A 23,774-nucleotide genomic window follows, 5' to 3' on the forward strand; every position below is an offset into this window, starting at 1 on the left:
ATTCGCTGCAGAGGATCCACTGGTGACCAAGTAGTGTAATGCTACATTTGATGAAGAAACCAACTCATCTACAATAATACTACACCGTAAATACAACATGAATAAAAGGAACGGAAGCCTTTTTTATTGAACATTTTTATTGAGGTCCCAAAAACCATCATCAACAATATTATGTAAACAATATTAATTAGGAAAATAATAAAAACAACAGCTCAAATATCCACAAGCCCCCAGGTTTGAGCGGACAGTACGAGGGGTGTGAGTTCAAGCCAAGACGAGATATCATGTGCAATCAGGAATGTAGACACTGTGTGCAGCGCTCGGTGGACTGGCGTCTGCTGCAGGCTACTGCTGGACCTGGCAACGTGAAAATAGCCAGTTAATAACAGAGCAAAGATATACGACATCTGGAAGGAAACACTGCAGCATGAGGCTTTCAATTCAATATTCAGTCTAAAATACAGAAAGTACCTAAAACATTGACAAAGTCATTTTTACTATTTTATTTCTGTACTTGTTACAGTCTATAATATATGTATTGATAGATGTGACATTGAGCTCTATTTAGACGTTACATAACCTTTTTAATCCGTCGACTGTTAAAAAAAAAAAAAAAAAAAAAAAGACCATATCCTGTTACTATATCCTGTCCAACCTCATATTTTACTTCGAAACACTCCCTAATTCAGAGCATGTCAAGTTAGTTTTTCCACGGTCAATTTAGAAGCTGAACGATTTCTCTGAAAACATTACTGGTGACTCTTTTACAGAGTTAATATGTAACATATCTACAATGTACAAGTAGCAAAAATCTCCTTGTATAGTTATCAACTTAAAAAAAAAAAAAATGTTAGCGTTTTATTTTTAATCATAAATAGTTTTTTCATTACTGTTGTGGATTTTTATTTCCACTTAGTCTTTCCTCATATTTTTAAAAACAAAATTCTATAAATATCACCTGTAAAAAAATGGATTAAAAACATTTTTACTTTTATTTTTTACCAACACCTTTTGAAAAAAAATATTTATTTAGCTTATTTAGTTGGACTTACGAATGATTGAAAATATATATTATTTATATAGTCATAATAAATACAAATATATACATATAGTAAAATACACATGCAATAAAATACATTGTTTTCCTCTAATATTTTCTAAAAAAGTACTAAAACTTGGTTTATGTGTTTACACATTTCAAAACTTATAATTTTTAAAATAGTCTTTTTAGTTGCATTTAAAAATCCTAATTGAACCCTACACTTTAAAGAAATGAAGAAATACTAAAATGTTAATTTTATATTAAATAAAATTTGTTCTTGTGTAGTTTTTATTTTTACATTCATATTTTTATATACACAAAACTTAAAGATGAAAGCTATCTGTATCCATCCAACTCTACATACACACACACCTTAAAAAGGACATATAAATCTAATGCATAATTCAGATTGCAAACAGCCACAACTATAGCCTATAAAATCTGACCCAGTCCAAGCGTAGCTCCCAGCAGAGCGGGCAGGTGATTGTGTACCTGCTGAGACTGTGTGTCTGGTCCTCTGCTGGCCAAACGGCTGAGAATGTTTCTTTCAGACATCTGCAGCCTGACGGCGACGGGAGGTATCCTGGCGATGGTTGCCGGTAGACGAGTGACATCCGCTTTCATGTCACTGAGCAACTCTTCGAGCTGTTTCAGTACTGTCAGAAACACATACAAGAAAGCAGTGAGCGTCAGCTTCGATGATGTGTGTGTCAGAAGCTCAGAGGTCAGATGATGCACCTTTATGTAGGACGGCGTTGGCAGGTTTGTTTCCAGACATGGATTCCTTGCTCAAGTGCTGGTGGGACTCGGCCAGACACTCCACTTCACTGAAGCGTGTGTTGAGAGCCATGGAGGGGTGAGAGGGGTCTTCAGTCATGTTCAGATACGCAGCTCTGCGCAGCTGTTCTTCAATCACCAGAGCCTGCTCAAGCAGCTGCAGGAGACACAGAACAACGCTCTTACCAACATCTTCACTTATGTACGAGGAAAAAGTCTGTTCTTTTCATAATACCTTGAATCTCCTGGCCAGAAACTTGTTCTTGATCTCCAGGAAGTTTCCTCTGTTGATCTCTCCCTTGAAGGGTTCATTGAGAATGGCGAATCTGATGTCATTCTGAATATCTTGCCAACGAGCGTAACCGTGTCTGAGACGGTGAGTTGAGGAAGATCTCATGCTCTGCTCGTCACTCAACGCATCTGAAAGACACGTGTACACTGAAAGCAGCGTTCATGTTTTCTTGTGTTTAAGGATACTGTATGATGCCAGCGAGCAGCCAGTAGTCGTGGCGCCGATGCCAGATCTCGTTGGTCTTCTTGGTGACTGTAGCGGCTCGTTCCTCATTCTGCCACAGGGAGTGTAATTCTGGAAAAAAAAAAACAGAGAATATAGTACAAATGCTCAAACGTATGGCATGTTGGAATCTAATTCTGTCATGACTGATAAAATTCTGCCTTTTTAGCATTTAATAATAATATTTAAAAGTAAAAAAAAAAATTTTGGTTCAGTTAAATTATGAATATTAATAGTGATTAATAAATGAATAGCTCAAATAAAAAGTTTTGATAATAAAATAGTTACAATATTTAAAAGTTAAAATAAATTAATCAAATTAAATTAATAATATAAAACATCAATAGTTAATTAATATGTAATATATTAATTAATGGCCAATACAACACTAATAGCTAATGTTAATAGTAAAAAAATAAAAAATAAATGAAGTTAAAGTAGTTTTAATTGTTTAAAAAACAATAGATTAAACGAAATTAAGAGTTCAAATAAATTTAAAAAACGCTAACTTAAGTTACTTCTCCAAAAACTAGTCAGCTAATCAATTCCAAATTTTTGGGTCATAATGTCTAAAACATCTTCACCTAATTACTTGTGTTCTAAAACTAGTACAAAACCTGAGATAGACCGTCTGAACAGGAGATCTTACCGGTAAATCCTCCGTCTGCGATGTTGAACATGAAGCGTGTTTTGGCTTTCTTCCTCTCTTCAGCTGCTGCTGCTCCTGCGGCGCTGTCTTTGGCACTCTCTCCGTTCTGCAGTTTTCCTGCTTCCTCCGTCTTACTGGATTCCTTCTCATCCTTCTGACCTGGAGCTATTTGAATGACAAAGTTAATAAAGTGTGTTGGTCAGATCCAGAAACTACCTAAGATTTCAAATCCATTCTGGTGGCACAGACCTTTCTTCTCATCTGTAACAGGGGTAGTGTCCATCTTTTCAGGTTCATCTTCCTTCTTTTCTCCTGAAAAAAAAAAAAAAAAAAAAGCTACTTTATGTTCAGACCAAATACATTTTTGACCCCATTTAACCCTGAAAACCCATATTGTTCGGGTACGAAATGCCATTTATGTTCACCTTTGGCGTCTGAAGTTTCTTTCTCAGCCTCGGATTCTTTGGGCTTGCTGTCGATGTTCTTCTCATCAGCGTCTCCAGACTTCTCTTTCTCTTCCTCATCTTCCTTCCCATCTGCCTTTTCTCCCTCTGAAGAGGATTCAGGTGTTTTGTCCCTCTCCTCTTTGTCTTTGCTTTTGTCTTCAGAAGCAGAGGAAGCTTCTTCATCTTCATCAGGAATGGCGATGACCTTTTGATAAAAAGAAATAGAATTGGCTTATTAACAAATAAAAATCATCTAACCTCACACACGTTGAAATAATCAGCGAAATCTAAATTTACAAAACCTTGACAAAGCGAACTTTCTAGACAAATTAATTCAAGCTTTTAAACATCTTCAAACTACCACTGGTCCACGACAAGCTCTCTTTTTCATGGAAATCTCTATTTCTATTCTTCTGTTCAATTCGTCAAGGTCAGACACGAGTAAAAAATGAACATACAGGAGAGGCTGGTTTATAGTAGAAATAGAAATTGTAATTCCAATTGAAACAGACAGTTTTTTTGTTTAATACTGCTTGTTTTAAAGCAATCTATTGCATAAATACAAATTATGTGATGACTGGAGTGCTGAATTTCAAGCTGCTGCCATCGCTATGATCAGATGCTTTCTTAACTGCTGTTTTCTCACCAGTCATATTTGTTGTGCATTTATTTCATTAGTGAGTCTTGTTAGTAAGTTGTTCCCTAACAGTTATCACAGCTTTTATTTTAATCCCAAAGTGAAGGACAAATAAAGAACTTCACCTTGAGTGTATCAGGCTTTAAACAGATCCACAAAATGTTTGTTTGTACTCACTTCATTGTCTTTATTCTCACTTGCGTCCTTTTCACCGTCTCCATTTTTCTCCTTTTCTTTATCGTCATCTTTTCCACTATCTTCTGCTTTGGAAACACCTTCTGTAGAACAAACAGGCGTATGTTTAACAATCTGCCTCAAAGCCGGTTCACACCGAGCGTGATGCTTAAAAAGCGAGGCGAATCACTGACAAACGTTGTTTTCACACCAAGCATGAAACGTTTGATTGCCTTCTAATTCATGCCTGCACGCTAGGTGAAGACGATCAGCAATGCATTTTTTTATGCATCGTATATGGATATAAAATCATCTGCTGCTCAATATATAGCATTAAATTAAGACAAATAAAGTTTGAATAGGCCCATAGGGATCTATTGATTCTTTTCAAAAGCATCATGTGAAAGTGAACCGCACCAAAAAGATGTATTTGATCCAGACCAAAGCAAGTGAACTTTCGGACTTTCCTGGTGTGAACACTCCCTTATATGTGGCATATGTGGTACCTGGAGCAGGTGTGTTGGGCTGAGTGTCCGCTGGAGTGCCAGTAGAGGGCGTTTTGCCTGGTGAATCAGGCTGACTGCTGGCAGTGGATGCTATTTTATTCTCATTCAGCTCCATCATCCAGGGCAGTGACCACTGACCGTTCACATGCTCAAACTCTTGTACCTGAAAAAAAAGAAGTTATCCAAACACCAACAATTAGACGTCTTTGCAAAATGGATTTTGCCATTCATGAATCTTGCACATTTCATATGATCTGTTTGAAAACTTGGCATCATGTTAACTTCAATACATTACTTATTTACCTTCTTTCTGATCAACGACATCACACCGATACGAGTAAGAACGTGTTGCCGCGACAGTCCCTCCCGGGGAACACCATCGGCAAAGCTTTCAGCACCATCTGCACCAGGCTCACACAAGTGACGCATAAAGAGCGAGACGTAAGCCCTGAGAGAAAGGACATGGACAATACCATGAGAACCAGTTCATACATCCAAGACCCAGAGTATGAGTATTTGGCTAGGATTTTATGTATTTTTTAGGAGCCTTTTGCTCATTGATAAAAGACAAAAAATATTTTACCTGAAAGTAACAAAAGACATATTTTCCATTAAATGTAAATATATTCTTATACGCTACTGTTTATAGATTTTATGCTTTTGAAAGGAATTTCTTATGCTCACAAAGACTGCATTTATATAATCAAAAATACAGTAGCAAAAATATAGCAATACTGTAAAATATTACAACTTAAAGTAACCATTTCTATTTGAATAAATAACTTAAAATAATGTATTAATGTGATGGAAAGCAGAATTTTTAGCAGCCATTACTCTAGACTTCAGTTTGATTAAATTAATGCATCTTTGCTAATGAATTAATACAAATAAAAAAAAAACTGTAGTGCAAATTTGTATTTTTATTATGATGAAAACACAAAAAGATTTTAGGACTCTATGACTTGCAGTTTTTGTAAAAAAAAAAAAAAAATTATATATATATATATATATATATATATATATATATATATATATATATATATATATATATATATATATATATATATATGGTCAGAACCTTAAAATACTTACAAAACCCAAAAGAATAAAGTTAAGTCAAGAACTGATGACATTTTGCACAGTGTGAAACTAAAATAAATCATAGTCATAGTTGATACACAATATTTGTAAGCTAGTAAACAATCACTAAATGAGCTCAAACTTACTTGAACTCCCTCTCTGATTTGCCACGCAAGTCTCTGACTAGCCACTGGGTGGTGAAGGCGTCCTGAGGTGGCATCCCATAACGCATCACAGCGTTCAGGAAGGCCTTCCTCTGACGAGCATTGAAACCCAACACCTGCCAAATTTAGTGTTTTAGTATGTAAAACTAAAAAAACAGGAGCTCAAGAAAACCCAAATCCCAGGTCTCCTTCCCTCACCTCAATGTTGCCGCTCACTCTGGCCAGCAGGGGGGGCAGGGGTTTGTCTTTGTCATTTCGGAGGCCTTTTCTGTTGGGTCGCCGTGAATTGGCTGCAAGTAGACCATGAAAAATTGGACTCAGAAAAGGGGTTTAAACATTTGAAAATGTTTCAGTTTAAAAAAAAATCCTTTGTTTGATCATCGTCACGCTTGTCTCACCTTCTGATCGTTCGTCAAAGTCCTCATCTCCTTCCTCTGAAGCAACAGAGTAATCCGATTGGCCATCAGACTGATCATCCTGCCAGTCTGTAACCAAACAAGAAACATGATTAACAGTTAAACTTAAAAGCACTTTTGATGGCTGTTTATATAAACCCGGACAAAACAGTTTATAGTTTAAAAGTGCTAGTACATCTCTCACCTCTGTCCTCCTGAGAGCCGTCGTTGTAGTTGACCTGTTTGCGGATTCGCTTGCCCTTGCCCAGATTACGAGCCAAATCCTCCTGCTGCTGCTCGTAATGGTGTCTGAGCAGTTTCTCCCAGTAATCTGGATCCACACTCTCCTCCTGCTTGATGATCTCCCGCTGAACTTCCTCTTCCTGAGGGAGAAGACAGGAAGAAGTGAAAACGTTAGATTTCCTTTTGGCCAAAAAACATGGTAAAAAAAAACTACATGTTCAACCATATTATGGAAGACACATGACCAAAGCACAGCATGTCATAGCATGTGTGACAAAAACTAGGCTTATGGCATATTTTCCATAAAACATTATGATTGGCATTTAATATGCAAAAACAAAAGCATTAAAACCAAAAATAAACTCTAGGTTTGCTGTGCTTGTTTGCATGACTTGTATGACAATTTGGCCAAAAACTGATTAAATAATCAATCGAACTATTAACAAAAAATAAAAATAAAATGGTTACTGCTACAATTACTAAATTAAATGTTACAATATAAATGGCATTTCAGAAAAATAAAAAATAAGAATATTATTATATACAAATTAATAATATAGAATAATCAGGCATTTCTAAATATATATATATATATATATATATATATATATATATATATATATATATATATATATATATAAAAATACAAATAATGATAGCTTTACTTTACAGAATACTATAACTATAATATATAAATTAGTATTTATTTTTAAACTTTAAAGCCCAAATCACTATTGTAATATTTCACTGTAAAATGACTAAAGACAAATATTAAAAATGAAAACCCACAATGTAATTGCAAATTACAAATGACAATACTGATATTTATGTCGGTCTTCATTTTCATTTAAGCTTTTATTTTGGCAGAAAACAGCAGGAGACTTAAAAGTTTCTCTTCTGTTGAGAACGCGAGGTTGATAAGTGCTTCTCATTACACACACCCGAAGATGGTTGGAACATATCGCATTCCCAAAAAGCATGTTATGAGCAACACTAAGTCATATCACGATGTTGCTTTAATTGCTGATTAATGGTCTACTCCTACAGCCAGCTGTTATCCCACACGTCTCAGCAGCCCCCACACTCACCGCCTCCTCCTCGTCCTTGACCACATACTGAGCCACTTTGAAGGAGCTGAGATACTCGTTCATGCTCTGGATCTCAGTGTCGTCTGTGGCGTCCTGGTTCCGATCCAGCAGCCGGTCGATAGCTTTGTCATCATAGTGAATCACACTGCTGTCCTCTTCTTTATTCTCTCCTGAACAGACAAACACCACCAGTTTCAACGTCGCTTCTTTTAGTGAGAGATTGTGTCGGTATAAACTAAAGCAGTGTGTAACTCCAGCCACACCTTCTCCCTCGTCTTTGAAGAGCTCCTCTGTACCAAACTTGAGAATGTCATCAAGCTCCTGTTTGGACATCGAACCGGTCTTTGAGCCCAGTCCGGGACGCACAACCAAATGAGTCAACATCATCTTCTTCTTGGCCACCTTGAGATAAAATAAAAGACCAATCAGTTAAGATTCAAAACACACATACACAAAAACAAATGTGTGCGTCATAGAAAAATTGCTGTGTACCTGAGTAATTCTCTCTTCTACAGAGGCTTTGGTCACAAAGCGGTAGATCATGACTTTCTTGTTTTGACCAATCCTGTGAGCTCTGCTGAAGGCCTACAAGAGAAACCACCAAGCACCAGTGGAGATGAATTCACCGGGTCAGATCTCAATATAAGATTTGTCTTGTATCAGACATCCACTGCCGAGTCCTGATCTCACCTGAATGTCATTGTGAGGGTTCCAGTCGGAGTCATAGATGACGACGGTGTCTGCGGTTGCCAGATTGATACCCAGACCACCGGCTCTGGTCGACAGCAGGAAAGCAAACTGGGGAGCACCAGGAGCTAATGCAGGAAAATCCTCATTCATTATGACACTTAGAGACCGAGTATAAACAGAGCAAGGAGAACAAATGTACAAACCACATCGGTTACATAGCAAACATCTGGTCTCACCATTAAAGCGGTCAATGGCTTCCTGTCTCATGCCTCCCGTGATACTGCCATCAATGCGCTCATATTTGTAGCCCTCGTTCTCCAGGAAGTCTTCCAGCAGGTCCAACATTTTGGTCATCTAGACAAGAGGGACAAAACATCTCAAACTCCTGCTGTGCATTATACGCATTTTTGTCAAAACCAAAAATACGGTAAAAACGTGATATATTATTTACATTTAAAATAAGTATTTTCTATTAAATATATTTTAAAATGTTATTTATTCCTGTGATGAATGTTCAGCATCATTACTCCAATTTGAGTCATCAGAAATCATTTTAACATGCCATTTTGTTTCTAAATATCACTGTTAAAGGTTTAAGCTTTATATTTTTGGCAGAAAACCGCTTTTTCTCCAGGATTCTTCGATGTTTAGAAAAAAAAAACAGCACTTATTTAAAATATTTTTTTGCAACATTATGCATGTTTATTGTCACTTATTAATTTAACGTTTCCTTGCTAAATAAAAGTATTAATAAAAAAATCTGGCCTTTAAATGGCAGTATAAATATTTAATACCTATTCATTTTTACTTTTATCGATATAAATAAATTATAATAAAGAGAGAGAGTAAAATCCGATATAGATTTTTTTTTAATCCTAATAAATAAATGCTGTCTCACCTGAGAGAAGATGAGCACCCTGTGTCCGCCCTCCTTGAGTCTCCGCATCATCTTCTGCAGCAGCAGCAGTTTGCCAGAAGATTTAGTCAAGGCACTGCCTTCGTACATCCCATTGGGCAACTTGGCAGCTTCCTGTTTCACACAGCCAATCAGACGACATCTCAATCATCCCAATTTCATCAATATGCAAATTGCTCAACTATCACATAATATGACACATTATTGGTCTATAATTAAAGCCACGGAAAAAGAGAGGCCTGTACCGTAGCAGCAACAGGGAAGAGATAGGGATGATTACAGCACTTCTTGAGATCCATGACGACGTTCAGTAGAGAAACCTGGTTTCCTCCGCCGCGAGTGTTCAGAGCCTCAAAATTGCGGGTCAGGATGAACTTGTAATATTTCCTGGATTCACAGATAAAGGATTCAGAAACTCTGGCTCCTGTGACCTACTCATCTACTCGTCTATTCCTCATCACACACTCACTTCTGCATGGGGCTGAGCTCGACTCGGACGATGAGCTCCGTTTTGGAAGGCATGTGCTTGAACACGTCAGCTTTGAGTCTCCTGAGCATGTGTGGTCCCAGCATGTCGTGAAGCTTTTTGATCTGGTCCTCCTTAGCAATGTCGGCAAACTCCTCCAAGAAACCCTCAAGATTACTGCAGAATGAGAGAGAGAGAGAGAGAGAGAGATAGAGAGAGAGAAGAGAGGGATAGAGAGAACGAGTGAGCGAGAGAGAGTGTAATTTATGTCTGTAGATACCCAGGGGGCCACCAGATGGTGCTGAAGGCTTCCATTTGAAATGTTTTTCAAGAACAGGATTTCATTTTTGTCCATAAAGCTGCAGATTTTTAAAAGTATTAATTTATGCTTCCTTATAACTTATAAATATTCAAAAATAGTTGAATAGAATAGTGCATGCTTCTTGGAATGGAGTTTTCTATTACCACTGTTGTGTTATATTACAAGTTTCACATACTGTTAAAAAAAAATGCCTCAATGTAAATGTTTTTTTGTCACTGGTTTTATGTAAAGCAGCTCTATAACATTTTTGAAGCTCTTTACAAACAAATTTACATTGAAAAGATTTCTTTTACATTATCTGCAAAAATAATAATATTTATAAACAAAAATATAATAAGATCATTTTTATTTGTTGTTTAAAATATATAACATGCACGGTGAGATTCATTGAACTTTTATTTCAGTAATATTATATAGGTCTTTCGAAGTCATGTTACATACACAAAATTACAAATTATTTTAAAACAACTAAATTGTATATACTTTTGCACGTTAATACAATTAATAATTTCTTAGACAATTATTTATATGTAATACCAAGACATGATATTACGGAGAATTTCAAGAGCGCGTGACCTTGCGATGTGAAACGAATCAGAAACGCACCTGAATCTCTCTGGGGTGAGGAAGTTGAGCAGATGGAAAAGCTCTTCTAAGTTGTTCTGTAGAGGAGTTCCAGTCAGCAACAGCTTGTGCTGCAGCGGGTAGTTGTTCAGCACCCTGAAAAACTACACAAAACACCACAGCAAAGCATTAACACCCCAAACCACCACTAAGATCTACCAATCAGTCATTTTACTACATCATTATTGCATCATCTATGTTGGTCTCACCTTTGACTGATTATTCTTCAGTCTGTGGGCCTCGTCAACAACCAAACAAGCCCAGTCGATGGAGCCCAGAACAGCCGTGTCGATAGTGATCAGCTCATAGGAGGTCAGCAGCACGTGGAACTTTACAGAGGCTTCTTTCTGCGTGAGCATGAGGAAACATTCACTCCATCACTGCAAGAGACTTACGACTCTTAAACCGAAAGAGCAGTTTTCACACTCAAACTGACCTTCATCTTCGAGGGTTTCTTGCCACCGCGGATGGCGTTGTTCTCAAAGGAGAACTCATTTTCTCTGATGACAGATCTGCTGTCTTTGTCTCCGACGTATGTGACCACATACAGATCCGGCGCCCACATTTCAAACTCTCGCTCCCAGTTAATGATGGTGGACAGGGGGGCACTCACCAGGAACGGACCCTTCGAATGACCCTGGGGAACGAAGACACCAGCGTTTTAAAACTGAATAAATATGAGATTCTATACTAAGGTAGTAACATAACATTCAAAATTACATTTTAACATTGCCATCACAGGAATAAATTATATTGCATAATACATTCAAATAAAAGCATAAAGCCACACACCTCTTTATACAGTGAATAGAGGAACACAGCAGTCTGCACGGTCTTTCCCAGACCCATCTCGTCTGCCAGGATGGTGTCTGTTCCCTGAGCCCAGGAGAAGCGGAGCCAGTTGAGCCCCTCCAGCTGGTACGGATGCAGCGTCCCGCCCGTAGCGTCCAGATAGTCTGGCTGACGGTCAAATTTAATAGTGGGCTACAGGAGGATAAGAAGTGGGTTTTAGCCATCGATGAGCAAGTGAATGGTGCAGCTGGAAGTAATGTGTGGGACCAAAACAATGAAGCTCACTTACATCCACCACGGGGTTATCTGGAGGGCGGTCCAGTTTCCGCATCTTTCCTTTGAACTTCATCTTCTTTCCTGGTTTACCTTCATCACCCATCATCAAACCCCTTTAACAGAAAAAAAAAAAAAATTAATGAATCTAATCCATGTGTGCTTTTTCTTGCATTTTAAAGTCTATAGGACTAAAGATTTTACATTTTGTGCTATTAGGTCTACGGTAATGAATAAAGGTTTTCATATTCTTTTGTATAACTTTCACTGCCTTTAAAAAATTATCTTGCATACCAAAAGGTAACAAAATATTTGTTATTTAAATTATTGATTTATTTATTTTGCTTTTGAAAGCTGAAATAAAAAAAATAATTATTAGACAAACACTTTCAAATTTTCGTCCAGTTTAAGCTGAAGCATTAAAATTACTGACTGGAAATATTTGTACATTATAATAATTGAACTGAAACAAATAGACTAAAACAAACATAAATACTTAAATTACATAAACACTAAAAATTTAATATTATAAAAAGATACTTCAGAACATTGATATAAACTTTAAAAGCAAAAATAAAAACCTAAATAGTAATACGGTATTAAAATAAAATCAAAACGAAAACTGATCATATATTTTAAAAACTCCATTACAAAACATTAATATAAATTATAATGCATAACAAAATAAAGTAAAATAAAAATGAATTAGACCTAAATATCAATATTTTAAACCTGAAGTCACAAAAGCACATAAATTACTAGAATCAAAATGATAAGGAAAAATAGTCAAAACTATAATAGCATGTAAATTATATTAAAACAACATTGTCGTGAATGTCAAATGTATAATAAAGAGTTTCAGTATGTTACTTCACATTATTCTGGAAGCTAAATCTCTGATGTTTTGTGTCTTTATCAGCAGTGGTCGTGCACATGTAAATACCTGTGGTTCCAGTACTGCAGTTTGTAAGTGTCAAACTCTGGTATATCCATATCCTCTGCTTCCCAGGTGGCTTGATCATATGTCAGATCCCTCCACTTGATGAGGTAGTGACAGTTATTCTTCTTATCCACACTGAAAAAAATAAAACACAAGAGGTACGACGTGAGCAAAGCCATGAAACTGATCCAAAGTGATTCAATCCAAAGTTGTTGAAGCTCATCTCACCTATGGTTCAGGATTCGGTGAATCATCATCCACTCCATCTTGATGCCGAAGCGGTAGTACTTCTCCTCCATCCGAGCATAGGTGGGGTCTTTCTTCTTCCTCTTGTCGCTCTTCTCCTCTTCTCCATCAACGCCGAAGTCTACGGGTGGGGGTTCGTCCATGTCGTTCTTGCGCTGGTAGTTTCTGAACATCACCTGACAGTGCATCTCCAGCTAGAGGCAGTGAGAGAAGACCCGGGACAAGATTAGGACCAAAGCAAACTAATCGAGTGTGAATTCAGCCTGAATCTGGATTCAGAATGGGATTTTGAGACCACAAGAAGAACCAGTGCAGGTACCTGCAGCTCAGAAACCCAGGAGCAGTGCCAGTAGGACATATTGTGCCATTTAACGAAAAACTCCCTCTCAGGGCGACCAGCCAGCGGAGTGGGGTCGGGCGCATTAGCTGGGAGGTCACTGGGCCGCGGCACGGGGGTCGGGGGAGGAGGTTCACTCCAGCGCCAGGTCAGAATCTTCTGCACCTTACCTTTCAGTGCGGGACACTGGAGGGAAACAACAAGGTTTAAATTACTTCATGATACACAAAGCAAAGGGAAGTTTCAACGTGGAAAGACTCAAACCTGTATTTCTTGTATACATTATAAAAAATAAAAAGCTATATATATATATATATATATATATATATATATATATATATAAAATGTCTAAATATATAAAAAATTGGACTGAAAAGAATAATACCCATACATTACTAATACCAATACTCATATTTCTTAAGCATATTTAAATGATCAAAGCAAGGTTATTTGTACATTTGAATCCCAATCACTTATAAAAATATAAAATTCTAAATTATAATATATACATGTCCAAATAATTATAAAGGAGTTTTTTTTTTTCGTATTAGAGTATCAATTACATTTACTTTTGCTACTTGTATTTGAATATTATTTATTATGCATGTTTATTATATTAGATTGGCATTACATTATCTTTGCGAAGTAGGCAATTTGTACATGCTATTTAAGTCTCAAATAATTTTTTTAAATGTATATAGTAATTATATTTATTATACATGTATATTAAATAAAATACATAAGTAATAATTAGATTTATATATTAATGTTATATACACTTACATTATATTACAATTCAAAAGCATGCTATCTGTACACTATTTGAGTCCCAATTACATTTATACTTAAATACTGCATTTATAAAAAAAAAATATTAAATCGCTTTATGTTTAAATGAATTATCCTACAATTCAAAAGAAAACTATTTGTACTGAATCAAACTATTTTGTAAATATAACTTGCATTTTTAACTATATTTTATTTTGGTAGAGCATTTATATTATTCTATAATTTACGGTTATCTAAAAATATTATAGTACTATGCACATGTATCTTACAAAATATTTTAATGGTATAACACACATTTGTATGCTATTTGAGTCTCCGACAGGCGTTTTGCTGCAGTGACATTAATGATAAATCAATGAACTGATCAGTCGATTATGACATCTTTGGAAAAGTTGACAGTGTCACATATGACCCCTATTTCAAACTTGCAATGCGGTTGACTCACAGTGCAGCGAGGGCAGATCCATTCTCCGTTGGGAATCTCGGGCAGAGGTGGGTTCAGGCAGTGGATGTGGTACGACGAGGGGCAGGAGTCACAGCACAGCAGCTCTCCGCCGTCCTTACACACCCTGCAGAACTCCATGTGATGGTCGTCCTCCTCCGCCTCACCTACCACCTCGTTATCCTCCTCGCCGTCTGACGCATCCTCGCGAGCCTCCCACTGGATGCCCATCTTCTCCTGAAAGAGGAAGAGATGATGCACATCAGGGCTTGACATGCAGCTCTTTGGAGGGAACCAAACATTTACTGCTGCTGCAGTGTTAGGTTGAACTCATGTTGGTTCACTCACACAGTGTGGGCAGCTCCAGGTGCCCTCCGGTGCTTTCTCCATGTCAGGGTCCAAGCAGACCATGTGATACGCTCGTGGACAGGTGTCACAGAGAATGATCTCTCCTCCCTGCTGACAGACCTCACAGTAATCCTGATGATCCGTCTCGTATCCATCCCCTTCATCATCACCTAGCAGAGCAAGACAGAGGATACATGAATGACTGATAGTACGACACGGAAATACAGAATACAGTCATAAAAATTGACAAAAACTGTATAACACAATGTTACACCACTTCAAGTAATTTTAACAGGAATTAACAGTAATATTGTACCATTTCTTCTTAAAGTATTCATACAATTAAAACTTTGTTTTAAGGAATATCACTTTTTTTCTTCCATGTTTTAGTTTTAACAGTAAACATCTGTCATTTAGCATTGCTTGCAAAAAAACTAAAAGAAATGTTACATTTTCATGTAAAAACAGAATCGCTATTGAATTGTTAATGTTTTAAACCTTCATTTGATTCCCACTGTTTGTGATAAATTTATATTGAATCATAAAGAAATACTAAAAAAGGCACAACACAATTTCAGAAGAAAAATAAATTTCATTGGGACATTTCTTTTTTTTTTTTAAGGATTCAACTTAACACTGCATGAACTCAATAGATCAGGTATACACTTCTGATTAGAAAAATAATAATAAAATGAAATCATTAAAACTAGAAAAATTTTGAATAAAAAAAAAGTAGTTCAGAAAAATTCAAATGGGGGAAAAAAAATTATATTTGGGAGAAGAAAAAGAAAATAAAACTGATTTAATTTTAAATTTTAGAGGAGGATATCTATTTCACAAACATTTCACTCTAGGGTTTCCAAATATTCCCAACAGTTTTAGTATATACACAAGATGCACAGTTTTCCAAATCAGTTTTCTCACAACTGCAACCAAAACTAGAAAATCTTTGGTCTCCTCAGGTGCTCTGTGAAGGGGTTATGATGTAGACCAGGCCTTTTCTTGTCCTGTATAAGACTATTAGTTATCCACCAGCACATGCAGAGAGAGAACACAAGATCCTCACCTTTTTTCGTCTTCTTTTTGGGCTTCTTTTTAGTGCTGCTGCGACTACTGCGGCTATTTGATCCATTGGAAACCAACACACTGTTCATACTGCCATCATCAAAGTCACTGTCCACGTCCACATCGTCCTCTTCACTCTGAAAAAGACAGTTTGAAATAAAAAGAGAGACTGAGGCAGAGAGAAATGCACCGTGAGCCTGATAAATGACCATAAAATGACTCGGATGTCATTAGCAAGATGCTAGGTTTAAAATTAGAGCCGAGGGAAGTAAAAAACAATATGGTTCGTGGAAAAAGTTTAAAAGATAAGTGCAAGAGTAAGCTGGAAAAAGCAGGTTCTTACAGATGAGCGTTTCCTCTTGCTGTTGAAGCCTCCGAGTTTGATCTTCAGAGGAGCAACCTTTTTGGTCTTCACCTTCTTTTCTTGAGGTTTGGGAGCGGGTTTGGACTTCTTGCGTGCATTGGGACCTGAAATGCGCAGGAGTTAGCATAATATTTCAATGCAGCACGCAAACAATTAGGGGTTAAGAACTCCTACATCACAAATAAACCCTGTTAGCATGTAAAAAGCATGTTGTTTCATTGGATTTCTGAAGGATCTTGTGACACTGAAGACTGGAGTAATGATGCTGAAAATTCAGCTTTGCGTCACAAGAATAGGTAACACATTTAAATAGAAAACAGCATTTTAAATTGTAATAACAAATGCATGCAGCATTGGTGAGTATAACTAGACTTCTTCCAAAAACATAAAACTTTACAGACCCCAAACTTATGATCACATTTCTTAAATTTGCATTCACATACTTTGAAGATGTTCAAGTTTTCTGCACCAAAACAAATAAGCATTCCATGTTTGCTTTCCTTTTTTGCACATGTAATGAGCAAGAGCAGTCTACTGTTGGGTTACACAAGTACCCCATTTTTAAATAATAGCTTCTCGGAAACCAATATAATGTGACAAGATCACGATTTAAAAACAATCTACGGTGAAATGAGCTTCACAGCACAATGTAGTTGATGCAAAAGATCAAGGAAACCATTATTTCTCAACACAGCGGAAAAGCAACTGCTGAATGTCCATAATAATCCTGTTCAGATGAAATGCACAAATCAAACAAACGCTGGGGAAATAGCTGCTACAGCAGGCAACCGCTCACTCACATGGTGAAAAACCAATCAGAAAAACACAAACTGGGAGAATGGAAACAAGTTTGCACCCACCCTTGCCCTCTTTTGTCTTGGCCTTGCGTAAGGGAGCTGCTGGTGTGGACTCGGCACTGATTTGGGCTCCGGTTGCAGCGGCTGCTGCTTCAACAGTTACAGTGGCACTCGCGGCCGCCAGGGCTGTGGTGGCAGCAGCCGAGCCCCGCAGAGGGTTGTTAGTGCTGAACTCCCTCCACTTCGCTCCCAGAACCATCATCATTTTGGAAACAGCGATTTTGGGGTTCTTGGCAGCGATCAGAGGCCTGTGAGATTGTAGGAAGACATAACGGCTACAATTTAGAGGGAGATCCATTTAAATTGTATTGCCATCAATCCCGTATGGGATTAAAGCCAACAACATATTCCAGACCTGCACATTTTAACATCATGCAGCACTTCACACAAGTCACCTTTATTTATCTAGACATTGATTCAATACACATCGTTTCAGAGCTATATAGCACACTTCTGCAAACACCGTTAAATACGAGTCAAAGCAGCTCTAAATAAAGACAATAGTGTCTTTATTCAGCTCAAGGTTAACACTGATTCAGCAACTCTGTACAAGTTCAGAAACTATGAAAAGTTCAGCTCTACATAAGATAAAGGGGTGACTTTTTTTTAGGCTCAAGCTTAAGTTTTGTTCTCATCTGATGTCAGTATAGTCGAATCAGTAATATAGTTCACCCAAATAGCAGCCATTGACTTCCATAGTATAATGCATTGCTGGTCGTCTTCACCTAGCGTGCAGGTGTGAATTAGCACACGTTTTATGCTCTGTGTAAAAGCAATGTTCGTCGGGGAATCACCTCATTTTTTGACTTCGAAAAAGCAACATACTATTGTCAGAGCAGACATCAAGTTATTTATGACCATGATGGGCAATTATTGGAAGTTATGAGATACACTTCTCATATGTTCACAAATAAAAAAGCAGCAGTTTTATTAAATCAGCATAAAACATTTTCATGCTTTCTTTCATGAAACAGCTTCTCAAAAGAGAAAAAAAAGCAGGGTGGGACTTTTTAAAATTGTTAAACATTGTGAGGGCACATGTAATGTTGTGCACAGCTAAATCATTTATAATAAACACTTCAGTATTACATAAAAAAAGAACTGCCAATTTTGTTTTAATGGTGACGTTCAGTGATTTTTCTCATGTGTGGATGATGCACTCATACCGGACGAACTGGCTGAAGGCTTTGTAGTTGGTCAGAGTCCTATAGTCTTCCTCGGTGAAGACATGATCGATGTCCTCCATACCCCAGGTATCCAAAAGCTGAGAGGAACTTTTTGGCTCCTTGAAATAAGTTCAGAAAAACACGTCTTATAGAACTGAGAGATTCAATTTATATTTACTTTGCCATGCAGTTAATGTCACTCACAGCATCATCGTCATCATCCTCGTCTTCCTCTTCCTCAGGTTCTCTCCGTTTTGAAGTGGCTGAGTTTCTGTCGGCACCAGAGCTGCTTCTTTTTTTGTCTTTTGTGGTGCTGGCTCTTTTCTTCTTTTTCCTGCCAGGTGTATAGTCACTACCCTCGCTTTCTGAACGGTCTTCTTCACCGTTGTCCAGATCAGGGCCTTCCACTGGCTCCGGAGAACTGACACCGATATCCTGGAGAACAAACACGACGTACATTTGATCAGTTTTGGATGCTGGTAGAACACTAGACCATTGTCCACAACAAGATCTTAGGATAAAGGTTTGTATTAATGTATAATACTATTCAAATATTGTCATATGATTTTTAAAGCATTTAATTAATCTAAAGTGACAGGAAAGACCCCTATGTGTTAATGTTACAAAGCTTTTTTATTTTACAAAAATGCTATTCATTTGAAATTTCTATTCAAAGAAGTATGGGGGGGGGGGGTAAAATAACTATCTACAAAAATATCAAAACAACAGAATTTTTTCAGCATTGATTAAAATAAGAAGCATCAAATCTGCAAATTAGAATGATTTGTGAAGGATCATGTGACACTGAAGACTGGAATAAATTTGGCTGTGCCATCGCAGGAATAAATTACATTTTAAAATATATTAAAATACAAAGCTGTTTTTTGTCAATTGTAATGACATTTAAAAATATAAAAGGCTTTACTGTATTACTTTTTACCTTCTTTTAAAACAATTGTGAAGGTGCATTATTTTTTTAATGTACAAATATCTAATGTATATAAACATTAACAAAGCTATAAAAACAGCAGGCACAACTGTAAAATAATTAACAAAATGTTTAACTAAAATAGCTTTAAATGTAATCCTGCATGAAATATCAACTACCCAAAAACATAAAAAATAGAGGCAATAAATCAATTTGTTATTAGATGATTTACTGCAAATTTTTATTTTGAAGAATGTATTCATTTAATTTAACAGCAGCCAATCGTACATTTTTCTACAGTTTTTAATGTAAAAACATCAATAAAACAACAACAACAATACGAAAGCAGCCTAGTAATCATTTTAGGATTACTCTAGCATTAACTACTACTGTCCATTATGACAGTAGTATAACGGTCTCAAACAAGCAAAAGTCCCATCGAAGTCCCCAAAGAGTCCTTTCAACAACCACTTATGACATTACAAGAACCAGTTTGCAATCTTTACATTAAATGACTAAAACCTGACTATTTTATATTGCGTTCAATATTTACAAAAATATAGGGATAACTTGACCAGTTAGTCGAGCATCATATTTAGCTGCACAAATGAAATGTTGAAATTTGGATGGTAGACTACATGGCTGTTTTACAACAAAAGCACTTCGTCTATTGAACACAACAGCAGATATTATTAACGAAGCAGTCGGATATTGATTCAGTGGCTAAAAAATGGAATTATGTACCTTTGATATTAACAGTCATTAGTACATGTTATCCCATTTGCGGCGCCAGTTAAATTGCTCTGTTTCTCATTAAGACACTGTGGGGGAGGTTTCTAATTCATAACATAAAGACGGTGAATATTGTATTCTCTGAGGATATCACACACAAACAATATCCACACACACAGAAAAACGCCATTACCTCTCTCCGGGAGCGATTCCTCTTGCTGCCTTTGCTCTCGCGGCTACTTTTTTTGGCTTTCTTCTTCTTTTTCACCTTTGGTGCATCATTTTCTGACAACTCCTCGTCCAGGTCATCCTCATCTGTGAAACAAACACACAAATCATTTAATAAATTATTTACATTTCAATAAATGAAAAACCTTTCTCATTATTATTATTACATTTATTTAAAGTTATTATTTTTCCCTTTATAAATTATTCTATCCCAGTCATTCGGATAAGAATTGTTCTATAAATATTAGAAAATATAATTTACACACATTGCACTGAGAAATACCTACTCGTCTTAATATTTTAAACTCAAACTTTAAGCCTGAATTTTTATGTGCACATTTAGTCCAGATATTCTGTACATTCACTATGAAATTCTACTGATGCTCCTCATTGTCAGACTGGGACATTACCATTTTAAAAGTAAAATAAATTACCAGTAATTAAAAATGCATTTTGTGAGCATGCAAACCCTGTAACTAGAAAAAGAGCTGCTTGGATTTATCAAAAAAATTCATCAACGCAGTGGGTTGACATTTACATTTAATCTAATAATAGGACAGCAAGAGATTAGTCATCTACAAATCTATTTTAGCCATTTGATCTGGGTCGTTTAAAAAATCATCCTGTGCACTATACAGCGAGAAGCGATGTCAATTACACAGTGATCACAGGATGTATTAAATAACCGAAGAAAAGTCACACAGACAAGTGACCTGAGCATTATAATCAGATACAATATTCTTGGTAAAAGGAGGAATTTAAGCACATTCATTTTATGTCACTTCTAACAGCAGCATATGGCAATGATTTTACTATGTACATTTAGTGAAGTGACACTGCACTGTTGTTGTTATTATTATTCCTCTGTGACTGTCAGTCTTTGACTAAAGTTTCCCATGGATGACAGTAATCTGATAAGATCTTAATGGACTTGCATCAAATTTCATTATGAAAAACAATATACTGGCTTTTCTCCATGTACCATAGTATATTAATATAAAAGCCTCTTTGAGTTGACTAACTGCCCCACAGATACTAAATTAAACACACACGACACATATGAAATCAGAATTTAATTCCTAAAGGGGTTAAAATTAGTCTTAATAATCATGCGAAATAGAAAGTAAGGCATAAATACGAAAATGCACCGAGTATTTTGCTCCATTCAGCACTCAGAATGCCTCCCTTTAACCATTTCCCTGTAAAAACTGGCGTCACATCCGATTTCTGCACACGCTGAAGTGCAAAATCAAAATATTAGACTTAAAAGCAACGTTTGTGGATTTTTCACGGGCAAAATAGAATTTTCGAGCTTGTAAGCTGCAGGCCGAGAGCGCGCGAACAGCCAGAGCGCGAGGACACAGAAAAACCTCACGCGTCAAACTCGCACGCGACTGTTACCGGTAGGCCGCGAAACACCGATACCGGTACAACAACAACATAACACATCTAATGTTACTATAAAACCACCAACACTGCTCAATAAGCTCCTAGATTAGTTTAAACTGAAGTTGTATGCCATGTTTGACTAATATGAAGACATATTATTTGAGTGTGACGGTCAAAAATATCAGGTAAGTCGACGGTTAGCCGCGTAAAAAAACCGGCAAAACAAAACGACGACTAATATCCATCAAAGAGGTGTTACAATGCAAAGTATCCAATAATATAAGATCAATTACTCATAAAGACCACAATTTTGATTTACTATGGTTTACAAAAAAGAAAACCTCTAGAAGCAATAGCGCTTGTTGTTTCGTAAGCCGAATAAGTTAGCCGCTACTTCGTCGAATAAATGAAGTTTCGCACCAACTGTGAACGTAAAACACGTCATGAATAATTCGTTTAAACATTTCTGTGTTTACATTTCATCCACGGACACCGTAAACCACATCAACAGCGACTAACAGAGTGGAGTTGACCCATCAGTAAATGTAAATATTCTACCTTGCATCATAGACCGACGTTCAAAGTCGTCTCTGTCGTCCTCGCTGCCGGACATATTGTTGATTACAGCAACTGGAGAGGATTGTGAATACTTGTGTGCCGGTTTTCGCCTCCTCTGGTGCCTTCCTGAAGCCGTGGGAGACAGAACATAAAAGAACAATACAAACGGAAGTTAATAGTTACGGTAGCATGCTGATCATAGTGGTCACTCCATGCCAAGAAATCAAGATCCGTGCAAATATATCTAACGATGGTGAACAAATATCATTTGGTTTGATGCAACTGAAAAAAAGCATGCTTAAACTTTTAAAATACACGGCTGGAAGAAGTTATGGAGATTTAATAGGCCAATGGGGCATGATGTGAGTGAGGCATTAGCTAAACTGGCTAGAAATGCTAACCTGCCAAGTCTCCATAACTTTTAAGATTAATTTGTTTTTACATGCATTCATATGATTTTATAAAAGCATAATTAGAATACATGTAATACAATGTTAGAAAGTGTACTCACACAACTTGACCTCTTCCCTTTTTTCAAACAAATAGCTAATTCAATCCCCACGTTGTACAGGCTCCTTTTCATCAACACTTTCTAATTTCTAATATTCCTGTTTTTAATGAATATGTGGGGAAAGTGTATCCGGCTTATGTTTTTTCTCAGCTGTAGGATGCACACAACGTCGCAGTTTCTCCTTCTGCCACTTACACCCTTTGCATAGACACAAAGAGATCAGGGGCCAGACATCCCATAATAATCTCCCTCCCATATTCACACATACACATACATACAGACATTCACCCTTCCCCCCACTGCATAGTTACCTTGCAACATACAGACCATAATAACACCCCCCCCCCCCCCCACACACACAACCAAAGACAGACCCTCTCTTCCCCATTCCACTGTGCCCTTAGCAACAGTTGCCATGGAGACAGCAACCCCTCCCACCCCGGTGAACATCCCATAATAATAAACATAGTCACTGACATCCCACAATAACCATAACTCCGAAAAAAGAATGAACGGGAACTGAGCCGGAAGAGAGAGAGAGAGAGAGAGAGAGAGGGGAAAAAGTCGATTAGTAACTCCTCACCAGCGTGCTTCCTTATTACAGTTCTGTATTTACAGTAGACTGTATAAAGCGCCATATATGATCCAAACTTAAAGTTAGTGCTCTTCAGGCCAATGGCATTTTAGCATGCAACTGTTCTGCACGCATGCAACCAACTTTGGTTTGGGGTCCAAAAATGAGTCCAAATGGCAGATAATACACTCTTAAAAATATATGTTCTTCATTGGCACTAATCTTTCACATCCATGGAACATTTCCATTAAACAAAAGGTTGTTTATAGTGGAAAAAGGTTCTTTAGATTTTTAAAACGTTCTTTAACCCAAGAAAAAAGTGGTTCTGAGAACTCTTCGTTGAAACGTTACTTTGGTAACCAAAAATGGTTGTATGGCATCACTGTTAAAACCCAAATTTGGAACCTTTATTTTTAAGAGTGCATATCTGGTTTTGGGTTTTTAGTTTCAAGGCCATGTTCAAAGACGTTCTACCTCTCAAGTTCAAATCTCTCACTGACGA

General features: G+C 37.0%; 1 protein-coding gene across 3 annotated transcripts; it reads right to left on the reverse strand.

Annotated features, from left to right (window-relative positions):
- Positions 1 to 119: 119 nt before the first annotated feature.
- LOC113119620 (chromodomain-helicase-DNA-binding protein 4-like) lies at positions 120 to 22,852 on the reverse strand. 3 transcript variants are annotated; one of them, XM_026289216.1, is made up of 41 exons: positions 22,699 to 22,852; positions 22,188 to 22,313; positions 20,206 to 20,327; positions 18,557 to 18,787; positions 18,353 to 18,471; positions 17,190 to 17,434; positions 16,309 to 16,433; positions 15,967 to 16,102; positions 14,901 to 15,070; positions 14,556 to 14,789; positions 13,304 to 13,507; positions 12,967 to 13,178; positions 12,742 to 12,873; positions 11,815 to 11,914; positions 11,526 to 11,717; positions 11,170 to 11,370; positions 10,943 to 11,080; positions 10,716 to 10,837; positions 9,791 to 9,964; positions 9,567 to 9,708; positions 9,304 to 9,435; positions 8,642 to 8,759; positions 8,406 to 8,530; positions 8,208 to 8,300; positions 7,979 to 8,117; positions 7,716 to 7,885; positions 6,590 to 6,767; positions 6,388 to 6,474; positions 6,188 to 6,279; positions 5,972 to 6,105; positions 5,049 to 5,193; positions 4,746 to 4,908; positions 4,243 to 4,343; positions 3,408 to 3,633; positions 3,232 to 3,294; positions 2,983 to 3,147; positions 2,297 to 2,405; positions 2,055 to 2,187; positions 1,781 to 1,976; positions 1,535 to 1,698; positions 120 to 357 (listed from the first exon to the last, which is right to left on the reverse strand). In XM_026289216.1, exons 2-41 carry the CDS (start codon positions 22,240 to 22,242, stop codon positions 346 to 348), a joined length of 5,799 nt encoding a protein of 1,932 aa, XP_026145001.1. In that variant the 5' UTR covers positions 22,243 to 22,313; positions 22,699 to 22,852; the 3' UTR covers positions 120 to 345. The 3 variants fall into 3 exon arrangements, with proteins under 3 accessions (XP_026145001.1, XP_026145000.1, XP_026145002.1); XM_026289215.1 differs by lacking the exon at positions 22,699 to 22,852 and having other exon boundaries at positions 22,188 to 22,379; XM_026289217.1 differs by lacking the exon at positions 22,699 to 22,852 and having other exon boundaries at positions 2,983 to 3,141; positions 22,188 to 22,242.
- Between the last annotated feature and the right edge of the window lie 922 nt (positions 22,853 to 23,774).

Source organism: Carassius auratus, chromosome 19, assembly GCF_003368295.1.
Source record: "Carassius auratus strain Wakin chromosome 19, ASM336829v1, whole genome shotgun sequence".
NCBI classification, from domain to species: domain Eukaryota; kingdom Metazoa; phylum Chordata; class Actinopteri; order Cypriniformes; family Cyprinidae; genus Carassius; species Carassius auratus.